At 42.0% G+C, this 12,915-nt stretch overlaps 1 protein-coding gene across 4 annotated transcripts in view; it reads right to left on the reverse strand.

Annotated features, from left to right (window-relative positions):
- The window catches only part of NFKB1 (nuclear factor kappa B subunit 1), a 119,047-nt gene that overhangs the window by 54,710 nt on the left and 51,422 nt on the right, over positions 1-12,915 (reverse strand). The window contains exon 1 of one of the 4 annotated variants that reach the window (XM_023252907.2): positions 9,670-9,686. The exons of the other annotated variants lie outside the window; for them this stretch is intronic. Coding sequence (XP_023108675.2) covers positions 9,670-9,678 — 9 coding nt within the window. The 5' untranslated portion in view covers positions 9,679-9,686. Of the gene's footprint in view, positions 1-9,669; positions 9,687-12,915 lie in introns of those variants that run through there. 4 annotated transcript variants of the gene reach the window in all.

Below are 12,915 nucleotides of genomic sequence, written 5' to 3' on the forward strand. Positions count from 1 at the left end.
GAGAATGCCACCATGACTGAGAGCTATTTGCAACTGATTCAGAAATTCGTGTCTTCTACAGAGAATTTGGTTATTTTTATTCAGCCTCCCATTTACTTCTTTGAATAGTGGTTCCCTTGAAAATTACCTTTACAGAAAGCAACTGTATCTGCCAGGAAGGCTGGGTTTATTTTTGAAAGAGTCTGAACATAGCAGGCTCTTAAATGCTAAGAGCTTAAATGTAAGTTAAGCTTTTCAGTGAAAGCGAGGGAGACAAAGGTGAAAATGTGAGTAATCAGCTACCGAGAGACACTGTAAGCGTGTACTCCAGGGGCAGACTGGCTAGGTTTGAAGACAGTTTCACCATTTACTAGCTGTGTGACCTTGGGCACTATTTGGTTCCTCGTTGTAAGGATTAACTATGTTAGAGTCTTTAGAACATGGCCCAGCAAATAAGAGCAATATACAGTGTTAACTATTATCTTCTCGATCCCTGTAATGGACTCCCCTCCCTGGAGATATTAGATACACCTGCCCTGAGGTGATTTTTTAAAAATTCTGTCTTAAAAGACCAATTCGGGCCACTTTTATTCCTAGGGTAAGTTCCCCCTCCATCCCCCCCCCACCCCTCACGTGACATATTTTATTGGGCTTTGTTAATTTTCTAATAATAATTGTGTTATTACAGTAACAGCTATCATTCTTGGAGGTGCTCAGGATTTCTCAGCTCCCTTGATGAAATTAAGCCTTTCTTCCAGGAGCTTTATGACTCAATACCTACTGATGACCACGGGCTTTTTGAGTAAAAACCAGAAACCTAGTGTCGCAGATAATACCAAACTGAGTCAAATCACCTCCTTTTATTTCAAGTTACTCTGACATGCTCTAGCAAAGTTCATACTGGTTCTTAAGAGGTGATTAACTAGGCTGAAATTTTCTTGGAATTAGAATTTGTAATGTCCAGTTTACTTACTAAGTAAATTTGACCACATCACTCTGGCAGAAGAGTCAACATGAATGTATGATGGTGACACATGAAGTGGGTCTTTTCTGCTTAGTTTTTCTCATGAAGGGATGATGGTGATGATGATAATTGGTGGGAAGAAGGAGGAAAAACATCCACAATTTTCAAACAGGAATCTACGCTAACTTTACTTGCATACTTTGTCCTCTACTGCTAAAGCAGCAGAGCAGCGCAATGTGATTAAATCCAAGAGCTCTTAAGTCATGCTGCCAGGCTCAAATCCCTCTGCTGCCACTTATCAGAGCCGGGTCAACAGGGAAAGATGGTTAACATCTCTGGACATCAATTTCTCCATCTTTAAAATGAAAGGAACAATGCAGTTGATTTCACAAATTGTTTGAGGATTGAGTGAATACATCCCTTGGCACCTAATGGGATTAGCAAACTCAAGGATAAACCCATTCTCCTCTCCAGGCTATTACTTCACTGATAACCAAAATGTACCCATTTATTCAGTATTTATTAGGCTCCTTCTAAGTTTCGTGCACTGCATGCAGTAGGTCAGGGAGTGAAGGGATACAACGTGAGTGCAAAACAGATAGAACTTCTGTTCTTATGGGAATTAAAGAGCGGGGCTGATACTACTCAAAGAATCTCACAAAGAAATGTAAATGCCTAACTGTGAAGCCCTTACAAAAGACATACATAAAGGGGATTTGACCTGATCAGGAAGTCAGAGACAGCTTCCTGAGGGAGTAGTGAGGGCTGAGCTCTGAAAGAAGGGCAAGAGTGTAACAAAGGAAGGTGTGGGTGGGAGACAAGGAGCTGAGAAGAGTGTTCCCAGCGGGGAGAACAGCATGTACAAAGGCACTGTGGTGAGAGTCCTCCTCTTTGTCTCCCCAACCATACTCCTTACTACCTCGGGGGTGTCCCTCCCTTCTCTTTCTTATTTAGAACCACTCATTCCTCAAAGGTAAGACCTAAATATGAATCTTCCATGGCACTCTCCTCACCTCTCTGACCCACAAAAATCCACTACTGTCCCCTTTTGGGGAGAATGTGATTGGAGTGGGGCAGGAACACCAAATCAACTGATTACAAGAAGGTGGTAACACCAATTGGCAACTAAAGGGTTATTGGCTTATCTCTCTTGCTTGTGAAACTCCCAGAGCACATACACCAATACCTCCTACCATACTGTTCTCGTGAAAGGGAAGGGAGTATGTTTACTCAGCCAATCTTCACATCAGCCCTGTGGGGTCAGTAGAGGTATCCCATTCCACAGCTGAGGGAAGTGAGGCACATTAAGGTGAAGTGAACCGCCATCATTCCCATAACCGGAGTGCTGGGAAGCCTTCTGAAGCCGTCTGTCCAAAGCCACAGCCCACTCACATTTTCCATTACGTTGGCTACTGCTGGCTCAACGACTTTCTCTTTTGTGTGTGTCCAGTCTGCCCAGTGTGGTGCAGCTCTCCCTTGCCTAGTACGGTGCTGGTACGTGACAGCTATTCCTGAATAACCTGTTCGTTTGGTTTTGTTGGTGTGTGTTGTGAGAAAGGAGGTCTCAGGGTCAGTAGTGAGGTGGCAGAAGTACACTTGTCCTCTTGCAAGGCTCCGCATTAAAAAAATCATGCCACAGACATCATTCAACCATGCCCTCATTCTCCCCTGTTTGGTTGCAAGTCAGATTGTAAAACAAGAAGTTGAAGGAGGAGGCACAGGGAGAGGGAGGAAGGAGGAGCATGAAGAGGAGGAAAAGGGGGAGAAAAAGGACAGTAACAGTTTTCATAATATGTATTCTCTCAGTGATGACAAATCGATGTTATTGTTCTTTATTATCTGTCGAGCACCCAGGGAGTATCGAATAACCTGTATTAAAGGAAATAGGACACAACCACGTCTAACACAGTTTCTGGCGTAGAGTAGGAAGATGCTTGGGAAGGTTAGTTCTTTCTTTTTTCAGGTAAGGGATTTAAAGTTGATCCAATCTGGGATCAAATCGCAGCTCTTTCTTCTTCTACCCATGTGGCCTTACATAAGTTAGGCAACCTCTCTGAGCCTCACGTTCCACATCTACAAAACGGGTCAATGATGTGACCTCAGATGGCTGTTGTGATGTACTGGCACGTGGCCGGTACCACGGAGGCACCAGTTTCTTTCCTTCTCTTTTATTTATAAAGGGCCCATTTCTCCTTAGGTCTCTCGGCAACCCTTTTGGGTAGACAGGGATGGCACTATCATCCTCATTTTGTGGATAAGAAGACAGAGGTTCAGATAGATTAACAAGCAACGTAACCCAAGGTCGAACAGCCAAGACACGGAAGGACCTTGGAATTCGTCCCATGTCTTCTGAACGTGAAGTAAGTGAGGTGTTCTTAGGTAGGATAATGTGAAAATATACTCTTTAACACATTCACTGGTGATGACAGGGTTGTTTCTCCAACAGTGCTCCTGGCTTTGCCCTGATTCAGTCACACTCTTTTACTTTGTTTATTGCCCTACTTGTTTGACCAACAACACATATGACTCACATGTTAGGCTGGGATAAGAAAGGCAAACAAACCATGCCATTAAGACAACAAAACATGCTAAGAGGGTGTTATCCACAACACAGAGAGAGGAATAAAATCTCTGTCTACATAAAACTTTGAGTTTTCTGCTTTAAAACTTTAAGTTTTCTGCCATACTTTGACCTAAAAATTTTTTTGTCTGTTCTATTTTAATTTTTCAGCTTCATTACATTAAGAGAGCTGCTTATAAATCATGATTCTTTCAGAGAATCAAGTAACACTTTTCTTCAGGAATTGTTAGGACTTGTACCTCAACAGGTGTCATTACTTCATTAACAAATTACAAATAAATCCTTACCCTTCATATGGCCCAATTATCCATGGCTGCAAAAGAACACGGGAGGAGTACACGATACGTAACTTAGGGTTGAATTATGTTACAAATGTTCACTTATAAACCAGTTTTTGGGATTTGGGTTTAGGCTGAAATAGTGGCATTCTGGTACCATTTCTTTTCTACATCTCTTACTTTCCTCGCTGCACTATGTGCATTCTCAAATTCTTTTGTTGTTGTTGAACAAAGCATGAAATATATAATATCTAGTCCGTCCTTCGAAAAGATATCCTGACTCTTGACCACTTCTCACCACCGTCACTGATGCTCCCTGGTTTAAAGCCATCATGATCTGTCTCCTTCCCATGCCTGCCCCACTTTCCACTGCCTATTCTCCTGAGCCATCCTGCTCAAGTCAGGTCATGCCAAGTCTTGTCACTCCTCTGCTCAAAGTCCTCCCAAAGTGAAAGCTGTTGAAGCTGAATGATTAGTACAAGGGGACTCATTACGTTGTTCCAAGTATATATGATTAAGATTTTCCATGATAAGAAGTTAAAGAAAAACAACTCCAAGCCCTCCAGTGTCTTTCCATCTTAACAGCCCCGAGTGAACTGACACCCCCACCTCCATTTCCTCTTTGATTTTGTTTCTTACTGCTCCCAGCCAGGCGGCCTCATCGGCCTGCGGGCTGTTCTTGACCTGGCCAGCTCAGCTCCCGCCTGAGAGCTTCTGCACTGCTGTGTCCTCTGCCTGGAACGCCCTTTCCCCGGACACCTGCATGTTCTCTTGCTTTCCTTCAGGCTTTGCAGAAATGCCACTCTCTCAGGGGGTCTTTTGTTGCTCACCCTACCCCTGTCTAAACCTGACCACTCCAATCCCTGCATTCCTTGCACCTTTCTTCTGCTTTTTCTTCCTACTAAATACCATTTAATTCACTACACATTTTACTTATATTTTCTCAACTGGAATAGAGGCTCTATCAGAGTAGGGACACTGATTCCTTCCTGGGTAAATCTCCAGTGCCTGCAATATTTGTCACATTGTCAGCATTCAATAATTAATTGTCTAGTGAAGGCACGATTAAATAATTAAGATACAATTAGGGCGCCTGGGTGGCTCAGTCGGTTAAGCGTCCGACTTCAGCTCAGGTCATGATCTCACGGTCCGTGAGTTCGAGCCCCGCGTCGGGCTCTGTGCTGATGGCTCAGAGCCTGGAGCCTGCTTCCGATTCTGTGTCTCCCTCTCTCTCTGCCCCTCCCCCATTCATGCTCTGTCTCTCTCTGTCTCAAAAATAAATAAATGTTAAAAAAAATTTTTTAAAAAAAGATACAATTAAAATGTTATCCATGGAAGGCAACTGATTAAAACATAAAGAGCTGTATCAAGTAGGAAGTGGCAATAAGGCAATTATATTCCTTCTCTTGTTATTTTGTCTTTTCAAAAAAATAAAATGGCTAGATCCTGGTGTTACCTCTCAAATAGGCTATTTAAATTAGAACATGATTATTATACACCAGAACATTAGCCTAAGTTGGTAGAAGGGTGTCTAGGTAGGGGTTGTAGAACCCCAGGATGGTGAGAGGATGGTAACTGCTGAGTGGCAGGAATTCAGGCAGCTGTGGGAAAGTGAAGGGAAGGTCACTCTTAAATCATTTCCCTGGGAAAACCAAGCTAGCAGCTCTTAAAGTCCAAGACACCCCCGCATACTTTCCTCTCTTCAGCCTAACTGCTGTTGCCCATAAGGCATTCTTTTGCTGTGCTGGAGTCTTAGCACCTGCCTCAAATCACTATTCTTTGCTTTGTTATTGCCCTCAGGGACCCAGAATTCGCATTTCTGGTCCACCCCAATTTCACCGTCCCTTCCTCCTCTTGTGAGAAGTCTCTTTGATGTTCACTCTGGTGACTGACAGGAATAACCACCCGCAGGACTTTATCATGATACAGTACAGCTACACCTGCAAGATCTCAATCTACTGGGCTCCCTTTCAACAAAGAGCACCAGGCTCTGGAGTCAGACAGACCTGGCTCTGAGTCCTGGCTCCTCCCATTCCTAGCTGTGTGCTCCTGTTTACTTAGTCTTTTTGACTGGGTTTCCCATCTGGATAATGTGAATACAAATACCTAATCTCTGAATTTTCACAGGGATTAAAGAAGATCATTTAAAGGGTCTAGTACAGTTCTTGATACGTGGCAGGCACAACATAAAGGACAGCGGTTCTTTTTAAAAAGATTTTTTTAAAAAAATGTTTTATTTATTTTTGAGATAGAAAGAGACAGAGCATGAGCAGGGGAGGGGCGGAGAGAAAGGGAGACACAGAATCTGAAGCAGGCTCCAGGCTCTAAGCTGTCAGCACGGAGCCTGACGCGGGACTTGAACTCACGGACTGTGAGATCGTGACCTGGGCTGAAGTCGGACGCTTAACTGACTGAGCCACCCAGGTGCCCCTAGGACAGTAATTCTTATTTGTGTCTTCCTGTCTTAAGCAGTTTATCTTCAGTTGAGATTTCCTCTCACTTTGTTGAGAAGGTAGAAGCCATTGCATGAGAATCTTTTTAACCTCCCTTCTCCTTATTGCTCCCCAGGCTCAAAGTGTCCCTATTACTTCACATATCCTCTCCTAATTCCAAGAAAGGTAGGTCTGTTCCCCTTTCCAGAGCTGACCACTCTGTTTTTGCCTAGTGCCATACTTATGCCAGATGTCCTTGAATTATCTCTGTCTTCCTCTCAAGGGGACCTTTCCTCTTAGTCACAAAACATGTATAATCTTTTTCCATGTTCTAAAAAATCCCTTTCCTGATAATGGTGATGACAACTGTAAAGGTTAGCATTTATTCAAATCTATGGGCCAGGCACTACACCAAGAAATACAGAATGATTCTTTAATTTCATCTTCTTTAATAACCCAATGAGAAAGGTTCTTAAAAGGTACTTATATGCCTGCTTCAGTGCCATTCTCTTTTTCCTTACCAAGTATGCAGAGCTCTGATCACCCACGCTGTACTTCCTCTGTAGCCTACTGAATCTGTAGCCCTTTGTAAATTAACTAAATCCCCTATCCCTCAAATGAAAAAGTGCGTCAAGGTCATGATTGACTCCACGTTTCCAAACCCAACAGCCATTTCTTATTCTTCATCCAGTGTAACCTCTCAGAAACCTGGGATGTGTGTGTTACTGTTCCTTCTTCGAAACTGCCCCCCTATCACTTTTTTGACACTTCTGCTAAGGTGCTCTCCTTCCTCCCAAAAGAGAAGTCTTTTCAGAGATCCAGCCCTTGGTCCACTTCTAATCTTTACCACGATCACTCTCTTGATACTCTTATCTAGTTTCCCAGATTTAATTGTCTGTGCCATGCAGATAACTCCTTAATTTCAATCCCATGTGTTTATCTTCCTTTTAAGCATCTGTAACACTTTCAGCTGTGTGTTGAGCATTTTCCTGTCCATGACATCCTTATAACTCAATTTGCCCGTGACTGAACTAATCGCCCTTGCTCTCGAACCTACTCTACCGGCCGATAGACAAAACCACCGCCTTCCACACAATTGCACCAGAATCCTCCCTATCATCCTAGGTTCTTCTGCTGTCCTTCACATTTTAATCAGCTGCCAAATTTCGACCAGGTCATACCTCTAGAATCTCTGGCAATTGTCTTTCTTCTCTATTTGCATTGCCTTAGTTCATCTATCTCAGCCTGAACTCTGAGCTTAACTCCTGAAGAATCACTGCAGTTCTTCTAGCTGGTGTCCCTGTGCCTTTCCCTTCCAAAGTCCCTGAGCACATTGCTACCAAGTTCGTATTCCTAAAGCACAATGCTGAGTACAGCATATCAGTCTTATACTGAAACTTACATAGTAATCTAACCATTTCCCACAAAACCCAGACTAAATTCTAGAGCGATACACAATCTGGCCCTGTCCTACCTCTCTAACCTTATTCCCACCTTTCTCTTTCACGTACTCTTCATGCTAGCAGAATTATCCACTATTCCCATTCAACCTCAGATTTCTACTTTTGAGGCTTTGCTGCGGATTTTTCTGCTTGTGCTGTTTCCTCGAGCTAGATCTTTACTTTTGCATTTCTACCTTTCCCTCAAGATTCAGGCCAAAACCTCTGCCTCAAAGTCTTCTATGACCAACCTAACTAGCTGGCTCTTACACGTCTGTCTTGGGGCCATCAGGTCATTCATTCTTCCATTCAAAAAAACAAAACAGAACAAACCCCAAAAAACAAAAACCTAAACAACTTTATTCAACAGTCTCTACATGGCAGTCACAGGTGCTGACTATGTAGTGGTGAATAGAACAAACACAATATTTTCATATTTCAGGTCTTTAAGGACATATCTCAGTTCTTCTGTGAACTGATTGATCCTTGAGGACAAAGGCGCTACTTAATTCTTCTTTCTATTTCCTCAACCCTCAGCACAGAAACTCTTAAGTTCTTCTTAAAAGAACTAATGACTCTGGTTCCATCTTGGGTTTCAGTACTAACTAACTAAATAAAAATAAACAAAAGAACTAACGACTGAATAAATCGTTGGCTTCAGGCTACCCGGAGAACGAAGGTGCAGCAAAGTGCTCAACCGCCCTGGGCCAGCAGTGACTGGAGGCGGCTGACACAGGGCCCAGCAAGCTGTCTCACTCTGAGGTCTGGGAGGTCTGGGAGGTCTCTGCAGAGGTGTTACTGTCCTGTGATAGGGTCTGTCTCACTAACACAACCACGAGGGATCACCCTGAGGAGTTTCTAAAAAGTTTCAACAGAAGGCCAGTAAACTTGTGAAATTCTCCTAACGCTACTAACTCCTTGGCTTGGAATCACAGTTGGGACGTGGACCCCTGGCACCATCTTCGTTACTTAGAAGACTATTTTTTGGAGCACTCGGACTCCCTTAGGCTTTTCCGCTGAGAAAAATAACTGCCATTTACACACAGACCGGCCGCAGGGGTGCTACATCTTTCATTTTTATAAGTTCAATTCTCAGGTGAAATTTAACCCTGACGTGCAATTTCCCAGTTGTGCGGGGGCTTGGCCAACGTGGTGGGATGGGTGGAAAACAATCAGCAGGGTAGGTTCCTGGTAAAACAGAAGTGAGACCGGGAGGAGGGAAGCACTGCCTTGACCACAGGCCCTGTGAGATCGGGGCGGTGAACCTCACACTCACCAGCCCTGCTTACACTCTGTCAGTGCGGCGACAGAGGAGGGCTCTCTGGGCCAGCATCCCAGAGACACGCCGGCACCTCCCACCCGAGAGCCGCCCTAACTTTACCGTGTCCGTTTATGCTGTCGAATCACTGAAAAATATCCCAGAAGTGCAAAATCAGGAAACTTTAACCTATCTAAAGCTGTAACTTATTTTCAAGTGTGACCCTGGGTTTGGGAGAAAACAAAACGGATGCTGGCACAGTTTGTAGAGTGTGAATAAATTGTGCTTAATGGAAATGCCTCCAAATTCGTAGATTGGTGGAAGAATGTTCTCCTGAAGTCTGCGAATTTTCAGAGAAGTACGTCTGGGTTAATTTTTGGTGCTGAGTTTTAGTGCTCCAGTGAGCAGTTAGGGTTCTAGCCATCAGTTCCTGCTGCGACCCTGCGTTAACCACCTGTTCTTCTGGGCCCGGAATTCTCTGTTTGCAGAATTACTATATAAGGTCTGAGACATCTTCCAGCTCTAAAATTCTATGATTCTTTCTTATATGTAAAGTACACACAGGACAACACCCAAAGATCACATTTTCAAACTGAAGAAAAAAAAAAGTTTAAAATCACAGAATTTCTGAGTTGGAAGGAACCTAACAGATAAACTTAATTTTAAAATTGCAAACATTTTAAAAACATTTCACCACAGTTACAAACTGAGAAAACATACAATCAACACTCAAATTACCTGTTGCATTGGGGCCTCTGATAGCATGGAAAATCAAAATTCAGAGACAAAGAAAACCTTTATGTTAGGCAAAGATTTCAACTTTTGTCATTAAAACTGAAAATGAGTACCCATAGTATTTATTTTCAGTTAATTCAAGGAAGGCGCTGCCTTGGGCAGTCAAGTCCTGATAATAAAGATCTGTCTTTTCTGGGATATGTTAGAAATGCTTCAGTTACACAAAGGAGGGGAAAAAACAGACAAGCAAAACAAGGTCAGAAGGAGAAATTTTAGTCTACGAAAGTTTTTTCTTTTAATGCATACACACTACATAAAAATAATCAGAAGGATCAGACCCACCATAATTTTAGGTTTCTGATTTACTTATTCTTTGAAAATAGAGATTATTAATCAAAGTTGTTAACATTGTTTTTAAATAAAGTTTCTCAACACATTGTTTTTGACCCAAACTTGATTTAAGATCATTAAGATTATCTTCTGATTCTGACACTCAAATTTATTTGGGATTAGATAACCACTCCTTTCTTTCCTCTTAAAGGCATACAACCATCCTCATGATATGTTTTTCTTGCTTAGAAAAGCTATTCTATCACTTTCATGGAAACCCACTGGTTAAAGAAGTAATTAAATAATTTGGCTCTCAATGACTGAAAGTACGTAGAGACATCATAAAATGATGTTTAATTTGTACTGGAATAAATACAGCTGCCTGTACAAAAATGTGGACCACTTTGGGAAGAAGACAATTAACGGCTCCTTTCTTCAGAAGGAAAGTACATAAGATAAGGCATTTCAACTCTTCTTCCGTGATTTCCTGTGGAAAACCCCTACTAAATTAGGAGAATTACGAGTGAGTAGAATTGGGAAATTTTCTTTGTCTGATTTCTTGTTGCCATTTTATTGGCTAATTTACATCCCAGACATTGATGGAGCAAAAGAGAAAACGCGACCTAAGTGTCAGACTGAGGTTAACCAACATGTTGTAGCATCTACATACTATGATGTAAGCAAAGGAGGAAGGGGGAAACACCAAAATTTCTAACAAGCTCTAAAATAACATCAGCCAGGAATCTGGAAAAATGGCAGGACTTTAAACCTGCAAAAAAACCCTTCAATGTGATAACTTCCTATTGTTCAGTCTGTGTAAAGTAACTGAAACACAAAGCATATGAAGGAAATCATACACTTTGATGCTTGGATGAAATGTTCTGCAAGTTCTTAATTTCTATCATTTTAGGGATTTGCTAGAAAAGTGTAACTGCCTTATAACCAAATCCTGATTTCCTTTATTATACAGTTACTAATTTATTAAGCAAAAAATCTTTCTAAAGGTATTAAAAAAAAAAAAAAAAGAAAAGGAAATTTTTTGACCTGTAAAGGATCTTAACAGGAGTTAGCTTCCCAGCTCTGTAGTCTTCCAGTTTATTTATAAACCAATCCAGTGACCATGAACTTCATCCTGAGGCTATCTATACATTCTACCCTCAGGCAGCTGCTCTAACTCCCAGTGACAAGGAAACCTCTTTCCCCTGGGGCTTCCATTCATGGCTCCTTATTTCCTCCTCTTGTGATGGACAGGATAAAGCTCATCTTTTCTTTCCCTTGATAGCCATTCACATATCTGATGACAGCCGAATTCTCTAGGCTACAAATCTCAGGCTCAATGACTACTCCCTTCTGAAGAAGGTTTGAGTTCTGTCACCATTCTGCTCTGAACACACTCAAGGTGCTTTCTATTTCTGTACAAATGCGGTGCCCAGCAATGTACACAATATTTCTGGTGTGTTCTTTCAACAAAGAGTGGAAGTGAGACCACCACCTCCTTGGTCTTATATAGCATACTTCTGTTAATGCCGCCTAAGGGGGAATTACTTGCTTTCTGGATGCATTCATCTCCTTTAAATGTAACTGCTTAAGAATTTAGCTCTTTGACCCAGCTTTTCAAACTAATTTGAACTTAAATTATGTTATCTATCACTTCATGTTCCTGCAAATGTGATAAGGTCTCCATTGAAGGCACTGATAAAATAAATTGAAGTGGCCAGGGAAAGATCTCGAGGCTGGAACTCTTCCTCTAGGTTGACATCACCAGAATGAGAAATACTGCTAACCCCTTAAGTACCAATCCAGAGATCACCAGCATCTCACTATTTTACCCCTTTAGAAAGCCTGTAAAACAAGGCATAGAGGTACATTTGGTGTGACTGGTTCTTACTAAGGTGCCTGAGATGGATATCCAGCTCTCTAGCCTCTGGTTTGGAAATACACCTATCAAATGCCATGAGTATTCTGTCACAAATGGGGGGGGGTGTTGTAAGTATGTAAGCAAGGAGGTGATCTCAAGTAAGGCTGCATTTTCCCCCTAGCTCTCCCCAATATACACGCACGCACGCACGCACACACACACTCATGCACGCGTACTCGCACACACACACACTGCAGAGTATCCTTTGAAGAGGCATTCCTCCGGCAACTTTTGGGTAACAGCTGTATTATCATCCTGTATATATCTGTTTCCACGTAACCCTGGGGGCAGAAATGATCGCATTCATGTGTGTGACCATGGAACATAGCTCAGCACTCTGACTGGCATGTGGGCTGCACTAGATAAACATGTATTACATGAGTGCGAGGAAGGGAGGACAGCCAAGCAGCCTTTGAAACCTATACATGGAACGTTCTAGGTTTAGATGGATTCAGGTTTCTGAACTAGTAATCCAGAACACAATTTATATCAAGACTCTGATTCCTTTCCTGTCTATATTCTTATTTTTAAAAATAATAAAGCAGGGGTGCCTGGATGACCTGTTGGTTAAGCATCCTGACTCTTGATTTCAGCTCAGGTCATGGTCTCAGTTATGAGACTGAACCCAAGTCAGGTTAGGCTATGCACTGGGCGTGGAGCCTGCTTAGGATTCTCTTTCTCTGTCATCTCTCCCTGCCCCTTCCCTGCTCACATGTGCTGCGCTCAAACACGACCTCTCTTTCTGTCTCTCAAAAAAATAATAATAGTTAAAAAAAACTTGACTTCACCATGATTTCTAAAAAAGTCTAGTTAATTTCCTATAAATGACAGATAAAGAGATTGATAAATAGATATTCAAAAAATAAAATTAAATCTATAAGGATGGGAAATCCTTAAAACTGAATACGAACGAAAAGTTTGACTGTGTAACCCAATGATACCATAACCTATATAGAAGGATAAAAATTTAATCCAAGAGATTTTTGAACTTGAATATCCTC

This window comes from Felis catus, chromosome B1, assembly GCF_018350175.1.
Source record: "Felis catus isolate Fca126 chromosome B1, F.catus_Fca126_mat1.0, whole genome shotgun sequence".
NCBI classification, from domain to species: domain Eukaryota; kingdom Metazoa; phylum Chordata; class Mammalia; order Carnivora; family Felidae; genus Felis; species Felis catus.